Source organism: Rhinoderma darwinii, chromosome 1, assembly GCF_050947455.1.
Source record: "Rhinoderma darwinii isolate aRhiDar2 chromosome 1, aRhiDar2.hap1, whole genome shotgun sequence".
In the NCBI taxonomy this organism is placed as follows: domain Eukaryota; kingdom Metazoa; phylum Chordata; class Amphibia; order Anura; family Rhinodermatidae; genus Rhinoderma; species Rhinoderma darwinii.
This window is the reverse complement of record NC_134687.1, coordinates 416,603,661-416,620,281: the sequence shown is the minus strand read 5'-3', so window position 1 is coordinate 416,620,281 and position 16,621 is coordinate 416,603,661. Positions and strand designations below refer to the sequence as shown.

The following is a 16,621-nucleotide window of genomic DNA, read 5'->3' as shown; positions in this document are numbered from 1 at the left end:
CATCTGGCAGCAGATCTTTAAGCCACTGCAAGACGAAGTCACCCGGGTACTGACCTTCAACCCTTTCCGGCATGCCGATTATCCATATGTTATTACGGCGGAGCCTGTTCTCCAGGTCATCAGACTTCTGTTTCCACAATTCGGCCACCAACTCCAGATCAGCAATGGCGTCCGGCAAGGATGCGGTCCTGTCCTCCACACCGGATACTCTGTCCTCTACGTGGGTCAAGCGTTCCCTCAGGGCCTGCATGTCCTGTCTCATAAGGCCAATGTCTATCTTCACTTCCTCCAGCTTACCAGTAAGCGAGGTTTTGCAGGCTGCAATAGCTGTTAGTAGCTGGGATGTCATTTCTGACAGTGTGGGCTCCGGAGTTTCCTCTGCGGCTATTTCCAGGCTGCCTGAGGATTCTCCTCCTTTAGAGCTTTGAGGCAGAGGAGGGCGGCCGCCATCTTGACCCTTAGCCCGTGAAAACCCTTGCAGCTTCTCCGCGGCCGACTGACCTCTTGTGGGACTCATACTGGCTCCGGTAGTCACCCTCGACCGTCTAGATCTTCTGGACGGTATTTTGAATGCCGTAGTATATCTGCAGGATAACGGTGGCACGGGTTCACTGCGGAGCTCCTAGATCATGCGACTGCTCCCGCTGTGCGCTAAGCCATGCCCCATCGGAAATATATTAACCCCTTAACAAGTTTGGGGGAACAAATAAATTACTGCATAACTTATAGAATTTTCAGAATAGTTTTTTTTTTCCTTCTACCGTTTAACATGGAATCACCTGTTAAATTAAGTCCTAAGGTTATTACAGTCATGTGGATATCTAACAAGTGTAAGTTTTTTGTTTTTATGTAATGTATGCACAATGAAACTTATTTTATACAAATTAATCAAGATATGGCTTCGTTCACATCTGCGTCAGGGCTCTGCTCTGGCATTCCATCGGAGCTTTGCATCAGGGGAACCCATGAACAGAGCCCTGACTGAAACAAACGGAAACTATAGGTTTCCGTTTGTCTCCGTTGTGCAAGGATTCCACAGTTTTGACGGAAGGAATACCATAGTCGACTATGCTAATCATTCCGTCAAAACGACAGAACCCTTACAACGGGGACAAACGGAAACCATTTGCACCGGATCCATCACCATTGAAATCAATGGTGATGCAAAGGGAAACCTACAGTTTCCATTTGTTTCAGTCAGGGTTCCATTCTGACAGAAAGCTCAGACGGAACGCCAGAACGAAACCCTGACACATATGTGAACGAAGCCCAAGTAAAACCTCATGAAATCCGATCATTCAGAAAAAACAAAAACCTGTGGTTGCACATACAAAAGAGCGGCAAAAACAGTAACAAATAATTATACATTTTTATTAATTTTTTAGAAAAAAATAATATTAATCTTCCTCTAAACAGGAGGCAACAAAAAGTATTGGCAAAATAAATAAATCACAATTCTGAACCTGCATTATAAATACAACTACAGCTGGTAAAACAAAATAGAGAGCAAGTACTGGAGAAAGCACAAATACGAAGCAATAAGGAATGTGGGCACGTGTTACAGGGAGCCATACTAAATTGTCTCAATGCGAGAATAGGCTTGCAACAAGGCATTAGAAAAAAACGAACTGTATTGTACCAGATAAGTGCAGCTTGTAAGTCTTGTCTGTGTTCTAACCCTGCAGGAGTTTTTCTTCTTCGCCACAGAACAGAAATCACATAGTTGATGATTCTGCTTTTAAGCCCCCAATTCACAGCATCGAGGATAGATCCCGCTGTCCTGCAATTACTCGCTCTGGGGTCTGTAAGCCACTGTTGCGCTGGCCTGAGTGCTTGGTCCTTGAGGCTTACCATTCACTAATAACCGTACAGGGGAGTCAACGCGTATACTTTGAAAGACAAGTGACTATTAAAAAAAACCAAAAAAAAAACAACAGATTTTATAGAATACATTAAATATATATACATTTTTAGAAAAAAATTCAACAAGAGGACACCGACTTTAAGTTGTATAGTGTCCAGCACCTTGATTTACAGCAACACAAAGACTGTTACTCACAGAGTTATATGGAAATTGTCTGGTAATAGTCTGGCTGATGCATCAGAGTTTTTGGTTTTTCTATTACGGATCAGCTAGAAATGTCAATGCAAACTCACCTGGCCTTTGTGTTGGATATCGTGCTGTTTCAAGTGAGGTTCAGGGATGGTAACAGAGTCTGCAATGAGGACTCCCCAACTTTCCACCATATTGTAAACCATTACAGCATAACAAGTTCCCTCTGTATCCACAAATCCAAAGGTGCTACAAAAAAAAAAAAAAAGTTCCAAAAAATATAATAATCCAATGTTATTCGTATATGGTGAGCAATATCTCACACAAATGTTAAGATGTGGTAATTAAAAACAGGCTTAATCTATTACAGACCAATGGAAATCTGCCTCATTGGGTGAAACACTTATGGGCGAGGGACATAGAATATTCTGCCAAAAACAATTTTATGTGTAGGGCTGTCATTGGAGCAGAGGCGTAGCTAGGGGGTTTAGCCCAGTGGGGGTGGGGGTGAAACACATCTAAGTGGGGGCCCCCCCACACAGAGTAATGATCCTTTAGTGGCCATCACACAGTATAATGCCTCTATAGCTGCCGCTATACAGTACAATATACTTATAGCTGCCCCAAAACCGTATAATGCCCCTATAGATGCCCACACACAGTATAATGCCCCTAAAGCTGCCTGCAACACAGAATAATGTCCCATAGCTGCCAAGATACCATATAATGCCCCCACACAGCATGAATTTTACTTTCATTTGGAGGCACCACAAAAAGCACATCCTCTATATCAGGGGTCTCAAGCACGCGGCCCGCATGCGGCCCCTGGGGCTGTCATCTGCGGCCCGCGGGACACAGAGCCGCTAGTATCGGCTCTGCTCTGAGACTCTGGAATTCCCTGACATCGCTGTTCACATATGAACAGTGATGTCTGGGGCTTCCCCAGAGCCGGAGTCCCGGGCAGAGCGCTGGTGTCGGCTCTGCTCCGGGACTCTGTGGAATTCCCTGACATTGCTGTCCACATATGAACAGCGATGTCTGGGGCTTCCCCAGAGCCGGAGTCCCGGGGAGAGCGCTAGCACAGGCTCTGCTCCGGGACTCTGTGGAATTCCCTGACATCGCTGCCCATATATGGACAGCGTGTCAGGGTCTTGCCCAGAGCGGAGCAGAGCGCTGGTGTCGGCTCTGCTCCGGGACTCTGTGGAATTCCCTGACATCGCTGTCCACATATGAACAGCGATGTCTGGGGCTTCCCCAGAGCCGGAGTCCCGAGCAGAGCGCTGGTGTCGGCTCTGCTCCGGGACGCTGCGGAATTCCCTGACATATCTGCCCATATATGGACAGTGTGTCAGGGTCTTCCCCAGAGCGGAGTCCCGGGCAGAGCGCTATTATCGGCTCTGCTCCGGGACTCTGGTGAAGCCTCTGACATCGCTGTCCATACATCGACAATGATGTCAGGGGCTTCCCCAGAGCAGGAGTCCCAGTGATGTCAGGAGCACAGCTGGAGTCCCAGGAAGAGCCTACTAGCGCTCTGCCTGGGACTCCAGCTCTGGGCAAGCCCCTGACATCACTGGGGCAGCCTCTACAGAGGGCACTGTGGCGTTATCTACAAGTGGGTGTGTGACAGTATCTGAAGAGGACACTGGCATTATCTAGGGGTGTGTGGCCTTATCTACAGAGGGCACTGTGGCCTTATCTACAGAGGGCACTGTGGCCTTATCTACAGAGGGCACTGTGGCCTTATCTACAGAGGGCACTGTGGCCTTATCTACAGAGGGCACTGTGGCCTTATCTTGGGGTGTGTTGCATTATCCACAGAGGGCACTGCGGCAGCATCCACAGAGGGCACTGCGGCACTATCTAAAAAGGGGCTGCCCAATCTTGACATGTGTGCTAACTGAGCCGCCGGACTGCATTTAGCGACACAAACTGGAAAGCTGGATTGTTGAAATAAGCACGTGGAGCAATATCTCAAATTTTAAACCTAGCGGTATTATTATAGTAATGTAGTATTATTATTCTAGTAATATAGTGTTATAGTAGTTCAAATAACTAATTGATTAACAATAATTTTGTATTGTATCAAATTTGAAAGTAATGCGGCCCGTCAACTTCCCATTTTTTCTATATGCGGCCCACTTACCCGGCCGAGTTTGAGACCCCTGCTCTATATAAATAGAGAGGGACCAATCAGGACCTTAATTTGAATAGAGGGTGTGCTTTTAGTGGCACCCTGAGTAGAAGATCAAGGGGCTGCTCAGCAGCTTGTTTGTCTTCTCAGTTAATGTCCTGGTGACAGATTTCCTTCCAATTAAATTACCATTTGAAGACTGATGGGATCAGTAGTTACTCCATTGTGACACATTGCACCATTAATGCTACAGGAAGTTCTGGAGATACAAGACGAAGATTGATCCCTAAAGGTTTAGTATCAACTATTCAGAAGCCTGATCGCTTTACATAGAACAGGCCTTCTAAATTGGTGACATAGGCTTACTACTGCTTCAAGCTCAAGGTACACTTTACTTTTAATTGACTTACCATGTAAACCATTAAGGCCCTATGCACACGACCGCGCATTCGTGTCTGCATATTATCTGTAAATGCGGAACTGCACTGCCCGGACTGCAGAAGAGAAAATAAATAGCAATACGAAGAACACTAAATATCACAGTACTGGATATATAGATAAAGTGGGAGCAAGCCTCAACAGGACTTGATCCAAAGTCCCCTACTGTAGAATCCAAAAGAGAAGGCAGCACATCCAAAAGGAAGGGAACTTTATTCACCCTAAGGCTATGTTCACAGTTTTTTTGACGCGGAAACCGCGCCGCAAAACACGTCAAAAACGGCCAGAAAATGCTTCCCATTGATTTCAATGGGAGGCGGGGGCGATTTTCTCCCGCGAGCGGTAAAACCGCCTCGCGGGAGAAAGAAGGGGCATGCCCTATCTTCGGGCGTTTGAACCTCTGACCTCCCATTGACTTCAATGGGAGGCAGAGAAAGCGTATTTCACTGCGTTTTATGCCCGCGGAGCTCAATGGCCACGAAAATCGGCGTGCAGGGAAAGGAAAATCTTCCTCAAACTTTCAAACAGAATTTTGAGGCTGAAATTCCGCCTGCAAAAAACTCTGTGTGAACATAGCCTTCAGGTGCACAGGCAGGGTTTTCAGCCGTTTTTCGTGCCGTAAACGTCCCGAAAAACGGCTGAAAAATCGTAAGCAACGCGCCTACAAGCATCTGCCCATTGATTTCAATGGGAAATACGGCGTTCTGTTCCGGCGAGGCGGTTTTTTTACGCCTCGTTTTCCAAAAACGGTACGTAAAAAGACGCCCATGAAGAAGTGCATGTGACTTCTTGGGACGTTTTTGGAGCAGTTTTTCATTGACTCCGTAGAAAAACAGTTTAAAAAAAAAAAAACACGTCAAAAACGCTGCGAAAAACACGAGTTTGATTTAAAAAAAACCGCCTGAAAATCAGAAGCAGTTTTCTCTTGAAAACAGCTCTATACTTTCAGACGTTTTTTTATTTTCTGTGTGCACATACCCGTACGTGTGCTGTTTCAGCTCAACAGAGTCTCTCAAGCATGCTTGTGAAAGGCTCGGTTGAGATGAAACGCTGCAAATATGGCTGAATAAAGTTCCCTTTCTTTTGGATGTGCTGCCTTCCCTTTTGGAGTCCGCTAAAAAAATAGGACATTTTACAGGCTGCATTTTGCGGTCCGGGCTCATTAAACTCAATGCAGTCTTTTGTGTACACGGTCCGTGATTGCGAACGGCCCACAGATGACACTTCCTGGGCCGTCCGTGCCGTAATCGCGGACCATGCACACAGCTACGGTCGTGCGCATGAGGCCTAACATTTAGCACCAAATGCCGATCTCAGAACTAAGCAAAATGTATAAACCACTACAGACTACTCTATAACACTATAGACAAAACACAAAACTGCCGCATTTAAAAGTATTCATTTGTTTAAAAATCTGTATCTATCCAAAATGGAATTGACAAAGCACTTGCACCAAGGGAACAACAAAAGTTCATTCCAACTGGGAACTCACAATTTAGAGAATGGCAACACGTGTCATAAACTAACATGAAAAAAACATGTTCTATCAATGATCAGGTTAGTGAGAAACAAAAATAAAAAAATCATCTTGTGATGCATCTTCTACTAGGAGGATGCTGGGATTAAAGGTTTTCCAGCCAGTAAAAAACGATTGCCTATCCTTAGGATAGGCAATCAATAGCGGATAGCAAGGTCCGACTCCCAGGCGATCAGCTGTTTTTAAGAGGCTTCCTCTTTATTTCTACTTACTCAGTGTGACGGACACAGATTTAGCGGTGATTCACAGGTATTTCAGCCTTCTCACATTCACTTCAATGGGAGAAAGACTACAACACCTGTGAATCGCCGCTACATCCGTGTCGAACATTCACAGCGAGCAAGTAAAAATGAAGGGGAAGCAGAGCTCGTACGAGCGTTGCACCCCCCTAAAAACAGCTGATCGGTGGAGGTGCCGGTGGACTTTGGCCGCGACTTATAAGCTATTGATGGCCTAACCGGAGGATGAGCCATCAATTTTTACTGGCTGGAAAACCACTTTAACACTGGTAACTCTAGTCACACTTAGCAATTCTTGTTATGATACAAATGACTCCAAGCATTTATCGCAACAATAGGCCAGTTAATTGCAGAAAAAACAAAACAAAATAGTGAAAATTGCCGGTACATAAAAATGATCATTATTATGGTTTATTTAACGGTAACCAACTTTTGACTATTATTAATTTGATTGAATATGCAAACAAGATGATTCAGAGTACATACGATCGCTGTAATGGTTGTATAAACAAACAGGCTATAACTTACAATGGCACTCGCTCCTCAGGCACTAGGCTGAATACAACCCTCCCAAGCACCACACAGCCAGGGTTTCTTCCCGGCTGTAGAGCACTTAAGAGCTTTAACTGTAGTCCACCAGAACTTCCATAATGTCCTAGAAGTCCCGGACTTAAACTACTCAGCATGTTCTGTAGTCGTTTACCCCGGATCTTTCCCTGTGTAAGCATATTAAAAAAAATATATATATATAAAAAATAAAATATGACCAGTGTTAAAGGTGAAACAACAAAATATATCTTAAGAAAAAGGGAAACGTATAGAATTCTGGTTTTGATTGTTGATCCAGTCTGACCACCACAAGGGATCAAGAGGAAAAGTTCATTTTTTTATGGAAGATTGGTTCATACCTTCCTCTCGATCAATAGGGGTAAAATCAAGCTTGAAAGTTTACCCATATCCTTTCCCTTCATCCACATCTTCTCCCATCCATTGGTAGATTATGATGTTTTTTTCAACCATACTAAACTATGTAAAAATTTAATTTTGTTTACAGAATGCTTAACTTAATTCAAAGCTACTTCTACAAGCTCCATTCACTAAGAACATAAAAACACGTAACGTACTGCATCCAAAATATGCAAACAAAATTTTCATCTGCAGCCTTCTTAATTACCAATCCACCAAACACAGGAGATTTTAGTGGACAACCCCTTTAACTATCGGACAACTGATGACCTATCCACTGGATAGGTCATCAGTACATGATCTGTGGTGGTCCGACACCTGGACCCCGCACAGTTAAGCTGCTCCGGCTGCCTCCGGGTATCGGACATACATGCCGCAAGCAGATGGCTCTTATTCATTCAAGTGAATAGGAGCAGAACTGCAGTTCAGCAGCACGGCCGCTATGCCATGTACGGAGCTAACTGCTTCCGGCTCCATATATTGCATAATGTGCCATAACATCCAGTGCCAGCAGACCCCCGGAGCAGCTAATCGGTGTGTGGTTCGGGTGTCTGACCCGCACCCATGATATACTGATGACCTATCGGTTGATAGGTTATCAGTTGTCCAGTAGTGTAAAGCCCCTTTAAAGAAACTCCCCCAATCACCTGGTTTTGTTTTTTTTTAGATGTTCTTGATTTCATAATATTTCTTTAACCTCCACACATTAAAATGATCTACATCTACTTCCTCACCCATCTCCCTTATTCCCGAAAGCACGATTTACACAAACAAATATTTGTAAGCGACCTAACATCAATCACAGAAAGTTATCTTTTAAATAATGGTTATACATTCATTGTTTGGTTGCATAATCGAACGTCATTCTCTGCATTCCCACCTGCAGAAGATATTTGGTAGAGTATGAACAAATAGGGCAATGACCACCTTTGTTAAACACCCTTTCCTAGCCCTCAGGTCATTTGTGCCCATGCAGGATACAATTTGTGAATTTAGATGACATGTGCCTGAAGCGCGGACATGAGTGTCTTTGAAAAACTTTTTATTGAAATTCTTGATCCCCTAGTCTAACAACAGAGGCTGACGAAGAAACGTCAAAAGTAAATTGTGGACAAAGGCATGGCTGGGGAAAAGGGACTCTAGGGGAGATGTATTAAGGATGCGCCAGTCTTAATAAAAAAAAAAAAAAAGCTGGAGTACGATGCAATTTATTAGGAGGAACTAGACTTAATAAATTTTCCGCCTCTTCGGATGTCCGTGCAACACTGAATAAAAAATAAATAAATCTATGATTCACGCCAGCATCTGGCATTGGTCCGCTGACCATGCCCATTTAACTACGCTCCGCCCACTTTTTTGTTAAAGTGGAGGGGAAAATGACCCATAAGTTGCAATCCTTGCAACATTTTTACACCAGAAAACTGGCATAGAAACGTTGTTAAACTGCCTCCTTGTTTCATATGGGCCTTATAGAAGAGATAAGGGAGAACAATCATGATTATTGATGGCACATATTTCCTGCGCTGAAGGACCCAATGGAAGATAGTCACAGGACACCTAGTTTTCATAAACGGACCTTTAATAATGTGACATATTGGCAATGGATCAAACGATTAAAGTTTATATTCCACGATGCCATAACGAGTAACAATTTTGTTATGTTCACAAATAATTTTTCACACCTTCAGCAAGCGTTTTATCGCGAGTTGTTCAGTCACTTCACCTATTCACATTAAGCGATTATTGCAGACGCCCGCTCGCATTCAGATCTGACCAATTATCTGTTCGTGTAAGTGGGCCTCAATTCTACAATCTGTCCCAATTTAGTTGTGTCCCACCAGCCTATTCAACTAACTCCTCTAGTTTAGATCCATAACCATAGCATGGAAATGCAACCTTTCATTACACTAACCAGAAAATATCTTCTGGCATTCGGGGGGGGGGGGGGGGGGGTGTATACCTTGTTGCTCAGAAGACCACACAACCTGCCCAGGTAATCAAGCAGCTGTTCTTCCCTCATAACCGGTTCAGTCCAAGACGGCTCCAATGCAGCAGCTCGAGAAAATCCATCCACTGCTCCTTGATAGTTCTCCTCATACTTGCATAACTGAGTGGAAGAAAACGCCATTTTTTTATTTTTTTTTAGATTTAACCAGTATTTATAGGGGTTCAAACTAAAAGTGTACCTCCCACTTAAATACTAAAAAACAACTAAATATGGCACTTTTTTTTTTACCTCTGGACTTTTTGGGGCATGCTAGACATAAGCTGCAGAGTCTCCAGTACTAACAGCCTTGATGTACGGTTCCTGATAGAATTAATAAGTGCATTATAGCCAGGCTGGCCATAATAAATGTGGGAGTCCAGGAGGCAGCGCGCGCTGCTTGGTGCAGATTTCAGCAAGTTGCTCCTCAGAGCGTGGATACTTAGAGGTCCAGGTACAACTAAATAACTAATGTGAAGGCTGACCAAATTATACCTTGCACCAATTTTACTAGCACATCTCCCGTTGATCAATAAAACGGCAGTTATTCCATTGAATACGATGGAAAATAATGGATGACAATTATGCAATAGATTGCATGAAGGCGCTTTTGCACTGGCCGATAATCGACCGACAACACGAGTGCCAAATCAACGAAACATCGTTGATCAGCGCTTGTCTGCTCCTGTCACACGGAGCTACGTATGGGGAGGAGTGCACGTTACTCAGATCGCTCGTCCCCATACATCATCATCATGTCGGCAGCACGTCTCCCTGTATACAGAGATGTGCTGCCGACAACATTTTGATTTTTTAAAACTATACGATCAGAAGATGATTGAGCGTTTGCTCGTTCATCTGATCGCTGCATTGTTTACACAGGGCAATTATCGGGATCGAGTGTGCTATGAATGCTTGTCTGCCCGATAATCGCCCAGTGTAAAACCCCCTTTAGTCCTGCCATCCATACCCTTATCAGAGGCCATACAATTTGTACTGGACATCAGGACTGCAGTTTTTACTGTCTGACAAGAAAAAGCTGCATACATGGTCAGGTGAATACATAGAAGGAAACGCCATATACGGTTATGTAAAAAAAAAAAAAATGTATGCCATTTATATTTACAGTATTGTTCAAACTCTAGAATATTACAAATTCAGGCTATACTGTAAATCTCGATAAAAACTTTACCCGAATAAAAATTGTGGAGAAAAAAAAAAATAAGTCAAAATTATAAAAATAAAATGGTTTACCATCCTAGATTTTCAACTTAAGAACTTACAGTTGCTCGGTTGAGGTGCAAGTCCGGATTACTGGAGGCAGTCTTGTCCACTCTCTCCTACAATACAAGAAGATTTTGTGGCTTCTCCCTAGATGCATTACATTTACAACCACAACATTGTATTTCTACCGAGTTATATTAAAACGTTTTTCTTCAACATCAGTTCAAACAAGAAGGTTTGATAAAAAGTTATACAATTTTCCAAATATATTTTGTGTATAAATTCCTCACCGTTTTCAATATCTCCTTGCAGTCATTTACAAGATATCTTAATTGTTTACTACAAGTGGATAGAAATCGGTCCTGGCCATATGATGACAGACGGGTGTATGGCTTGTTACAAGACACAGCGCGAATAACTGCAATGACATATTTGTCCGTGTGCGGTCCGTTTAACAAATAAGAGCACACCGACCCACCCAAGTCAACGGGGCTAGTCAAACATCAGTGTATTTTCACGGAGCGTGTGTCCGTTGCATGAAACTCACAGCATGTCCTATTGTGGTACGTTTATGCGGACCAGACAACCATTAAAGTCTATAGGTGCTTGGAAAAAAAATAAAAAATAATGGACAGCACACGGACATCTGTGTGCAGTCTGTTTTCACTGATCAGTTGGCTAGATAGTGCAGAGAGAAAAAAAAAAAAAAAGAGTGAAGTGAAACCAGGAAGTGCTGGCAAAGGACAAAAAAAAACGGACAAGAAATACAAATGACACGGAAACCACACGGATGCAATAGGCACATTTATATGAATGAAAAACGGCCAGTTTTTTTTGCGGAAGCAAATCAGACACGCCTGTGTGAATAAGACCTAACTATAATCAGTCCTGCAGCTGTGCGTCCATCACATGACCAGGACAGGTTTTGTTTTTTTTAATACACTGGTAAATAGTAGAGGTTCCTATTAAATGAAAGCAAAACAGATCTTAAAAACCCTTGAGGAATTGATACAGAAAGTATATTGGAAAATTGTGGAGCTTTTCATTATACAAATAACAATAATTTGCCGAGACTGGAATAAGATCTACGGACCATGAAACATTATGTTGCTTTTCAACAAATGAAAGAAATCGGAACTGGTCATTTTTTCACTATACCAGATCATAGATGTATTAAAAGCCTGATAAACTACGGTCTGTTAAATTGATCTTTAACTCTTTTACTGCCAAGGACACCGCAGGGGGTGATAACCCTTCTTACCAATGAGAGAGGATATGTGCACGTAGAAATAGGTACAAGTGGCATGTATGAACTCTGCACATCCTGAACTTTTATTTTTAGCAGGTGTTGTGCATTTCAGGCTAGATTTAGGTCAGACTTTTAGCCACAAACACGACTTCATGCATTATTTATTTGAAAGTGCTGGCTAACAATTTTACAACGTGCCTTCATAAAAATATATAGGTATAAGCGTAGAATATGTTTTTTTTATTTCATAATTCATTATATGTGAAAATTACAAAAAAAATAAATAAAAAAAGAAAAAGCTAGAAAATTTCTAATAGACCTTTTGACTACATAAAGAGACATAATTTTGCTGAATAAAATTGTACAATTATCACAAAGAATAACATTTCCAAATAAAACGAAGCTATGTTTTGATGCATTTTAGCAAAAATTGTTAATGGACCATGGCATGTGAAACACACCCTAAAGGCTTATTCACACAACCGTAGTATACGTCCGTGTGATGGCCGTTAAAACAACAGAAGTCACACGGACACATATTTCAATGGGGCTGTTGACATTGTCGTTGTTTTAATGCCTGTTTAAAGGGTCTGTGGAAAAACAGGACGTCTTAGGGTATGTTCACACGAGGGCGTCCGTTACAGCTGAAATTACGGGGATGTTTCAGCCTGAAAACATCCCCGTAATTTCAGCCGTACCGGCATGTGCAGGCACTTGAACGCCGCGTCGTTTACGGCCGTAATCAGCGCTGCTATTCATTGGAGTCAATGAATAACGGCTCCAATTACGGCCAAAGAAGTGACAGGTCACTTCTTTGACGCGGGCGTCTATTTACGCGCCGTCATTTGACAGCGGCGCGTAAATTTACGCCTCGTGTGAACAGACAAACGTCTGCCCATTGCTTTCAATGGGCAGATGTTTGTCAGCGCTATTTTCAGACGTAATTCGGGGCAAAAACGCCCGAATTACGTCCGTAAATAGGCCGTGTGAACATACCCTTAGGCCTTATTCAGACTAACGTATTATAAGTCTGTGCTGCACGCGTGATTTTTCCCGCGCGTCGCACGGACCTATGTTAGTCAATGGGGCCGTTCAGACAGTCAGTGATTTTCACACAGGGTATGTCCGCTGTGTAAAACTCGAGACGTCTTATATTTGCCCGTTTTTCGCGCATCACGCACCCATTGAAGTCAATGGGTGCGTGAAAACCACGCACGGCACATGGACGCACTTCCGTGTGATGCGTGCTACAGTAGTCAAAGCTATGAATGAAAACAGAAAAGCACCACGTTTACAAACATAAAAACAGAGTGTCATAATGATGGCGGCTGCGCGAAAATCACGCAGCTACGCATCATATGGTGATGACACACGGAGCCGTTATGGAGCTTTTGTGTGCGCAAAACGCACACGCTCGTGTGAATCCGGCCTTAAAAAAAAAAAAATAATTACACATATTTGGTATTGCCGCATCCATTACTCCAACTATAAACTATTTAACCCGCACGGTGAACGCTGTAAAAAAATAAAACAATGCCAGAATTGCGGTTTTCTGTTCATCCTGCCTTCACATTTTTTTTTTATATAAAAAGTCGTATGTAGTCCAAAATGGTACCAATAAACAATAGAAGTTGAGCCGCAAAAAATAAGCCCTCATACAGCTATGTCAAAAGAAAAAAAATAATAAGTTACGGCTCAGTTTTTATAAAAAAAAACAAAACAGTTTTTACACCAGGAGCTTCAAATACCTGAGTGTCACAAACCTCTCGCTCCACAGGCTGGCAGGCTACATTCACACAAGCGTGACAGATTTAGACGCGTAAAAAAAAATCTGGTCCGCGAGCGTTGCGTTATTGAATCAGTGTGCTTTGAGTGGCATGTGTTTCACGCGCTCGCAAGGCACTTTTTTTTTTCCAATGGAATTGATGCGCAAATCACGCACAGCATACGTATGCGCATCCGTGTGCTGTGTGTGGTCTTCACGCACCCATTGACTTCAATGGGCACGTAGGCACGTGAAAACACACAAATACAGGACATGCAGTGAGTTTCACGCAACGAACTCTCGCTGAACAATGAAATCAATGGGTCCATGTGCTGATTTCCACGCACAGCATACGGACAAGTTTAACGCAGGTCTGAATGAGCCCTAAACCTGTAGTTAAGCCACCCCTAAAAAAAGCTCACAAAGAGAAGCGTTTGAAAAATAGTCTTCATGTATTACCGAGTCCACAGCAAAACAGTTTTATTCACTGATGAATGCCGTGCTACACTGGATGGTCCTGATGGATGGAGTTCTGGATGACTGGTCAACGGCCATCCTGTTCCAACAAGACTGAGACGTCAGCAAGGTGGCGGCGGCGTGATGATTTTGGCGGGAATATTGGGAAGTGAAACAGTAGGTCCCTTTAGAATCCCTGAGGGGGTCAAAATGAACTCTGAACAATATGTGGAGTTCCTAATTGAGCATTTCTGTAGTATAAAATGAAGAATCGTGCTTTCCAAAACAAAATTTTCATGCAAGACAATACACCATCCCATGCTGCAAAAAACACCATTGACTCCTTGGTTGCTATTGGCATAAAAAGGAGAGAAAATCATGGTTTGGACTATGGATGCATGTCCATCGAAACTTCGATACGGTTTCGATACCATTATTTCATGTATTTCGATACTAAGCTGTGCGGTCACACAGCTTAGTATTGTAACACATGAATGTGTGAGAGTGGGGCTGCGGCTGTGTGATACAGCCATTGCCCCACTCCTGAGTCTTGACAAGTGCACCCGCGGTCAGCATGTGATGCAACCAGCGATGCACTAATGAGCAGCGGCACTGAAGACGAGGATGTTTTGCAGTACACCTGCCATGTTCTGTCTTCAGTGCAGCACCGGCCGCATCACCTCATGCGGACCGCGCGCGCGCAGACACTTTTAGTCAGGAGCGGGGTAATAGCTGTATTACACAGCCGCAGCCCTGCTCTAACGGCGGAGATGAGAAATCCCTCATCTCCGCTGTTATTCCCCTGAATGTTGTGAACAAAGCGGACTGCAAGATTCAAGGGGCAAATGAGAAGGGCGGGATGCCCCTTGGATCGCATCACAGGGGATCCCTGTGACGCGATTGAGGGACATACCATATATGGGCAGACAGCCCAGGGTCAATTGAAGGACCCCAGGGCTGTCTTATCATATTTCCTGTTGTTAGGGCATATTTGGGTATGTCCTAACAACTGCCTATGTACTATCCGTACTGAAGCTGAAAAAAAAAATAATGCTATACTGTGATAGTTCAGACTTATGGATGTGGCAATGCCTTTTTATTTATTTTTTTAACATTTCTTTATAGGAAAAAAAAATTTTTATAAATAAGGGAAAAACTGTTTGAACTATTTTTTATTTTATTTTTGGAACATTAAAAAAAAAATTAAAAAAAATCTCAAAAATAGTTAAATTAGTCCCCACTAAATTCTGGGTTTTCATTAACGGTTAGCCATAATCATCATCAAAATAAAAAAAACCGCTAGAAATGGATCACTCTGTGTGTAATGAATTTATATAATATAAGGCCTTATTCACACGGATATGTCCGTTTTGCGCGCGCAAAAGGTCCGTGTGGCAGAAGCATATGGTGCGTGGCTGCGTGATTTTCGCGCAGCCGGCATCATTATGATACTCTGGTTTTATGTTTACAAACAGAAAAGCACGTGGTGCTTTTCTGTTTTCATTCATTTATTTATTTGACTACTGTAGCGCGCATCACGCGCGGCACCCGGAAGTGCTTCCGTGTGCCGTGCGCGATTTGCACGCACCCATTGACTTCAATGGGTGCGTGCTGCACGAAACACGGCCAAATATAGGATATGTTGCAAGTTTTACGCAGCGCACATAAGCTGCGTGAAATTCACTGACCGTCTGAACGGCCCTTGCGACGTGCGTGAAAATCACACGCGTAGAACGGACGTATAACACGTTCGTGTGAATAAGGCCTAAGAGTTTCACTTTTCGAATTGAATTACTGAAATAGATTAACTTTTTGATGATATTCTAATTCATTGAGAAGGACTAGTACTGCAATACTAGGGCTTCAAAGGAGTACAAAGATGGCAGACTAGGGGGCCTTCATTAGGCCTCCAGCCTGCCATGGCAGAAATCGGCACTCCCGCTTGCGTTGTGGGGGGGCCGCCCCCTGATTCTAACAATTTAAATGCTGCAGTAGGGATTGACCGCGTCATTTAAGGGGTTAAACAGGCGGAATCAAAGTGATCTTTGATTCCGCCTGTTGCAGTGATGTGTCGGCTGTATTATACAGAAGTCACCCGCTGAGTATGGAACACGCTCAGCCTGTGAGCCTGCTCCATACTTCCCCTTACAGCTCTTGCACATGACCGAGATCGGGCCATGAGAAATGGTCAGAGTTTCGGCCGGATTTCCCAGCCCAACCATGGTACAGGTGAACGGGACTCCTGGCATCATAGACATTTATGATGCTAGGAGTCCCTGCCTTCCCACGGAACTGCTGTTCCATACTGTATCATTATGTTCAGTACGGAATAGCAGGTTTCTAGGGAGGCAGAGATTCCTAGCATTAGAAATGTCTATGATGCCAGGAGTCCCGTTCACATGTACCGTGGTCAGGCCGGGAAATCCGGCCGACCCACAGACTGTTTTTCACGGCCCGATCTCGGTTGTACGCAAGCGCTATTAATGGCTTCCACGTACACGTAAGGGGTTAAAGTCAACTCAAAGAAGGGCTCGATCTAACTTGATCTACATAATATTTAACGGAAAATTATCTGTGAA

General features: G+C 43.4%; 1 protein-coding gene across 4 annotated transcripts in view; it reads right to left on the bottom strand.

Annotated features, from left to right (window-relative positions):
• Positions 1–1,350: 1,350 nt before the first annotated feature.
• TTC5 (tetratricopeptide repeat domain 5) overlaps positions 1,351–16,621 on the bottom strand; it is a 27,869-nt gene continuing 12,598 nt past the window's right edge. For 3 of the 4 annotated variants that reach the window (XM_075828977.1, XM_075828981.1, XM_075828991.1), the window contains exons 6-10: positions 10,632–10,688; positions 9,325–9,471; positions 6,927–7,114; positions 2,158–2,302; positions 1,351–1,906 (exon numbers count right to left, since the gene is read on the bottom strand). In XM_075828977.1, coding sequence (XP_075685092.1) covers positions 1,787–1,906; positions 2,158–2,302; positions 6,927–7,114; positions 9,325–9,471; positions 10,632–10,688 — 657 coding nt within the window. In that variant the 3' untranslated portion in view covers positions 1,351–1,786. Of the gene's footprint in view, positions 1,907–2,157; positions 2,303–4,594; positions 4,679–6,926; positions 7,115–9,324; positions 9,472–10,631; positions 10,689–16,621 lie in introns of those variants that run through there. The other variant, XM_075829000.1, reaches the window with a different exon arrangement.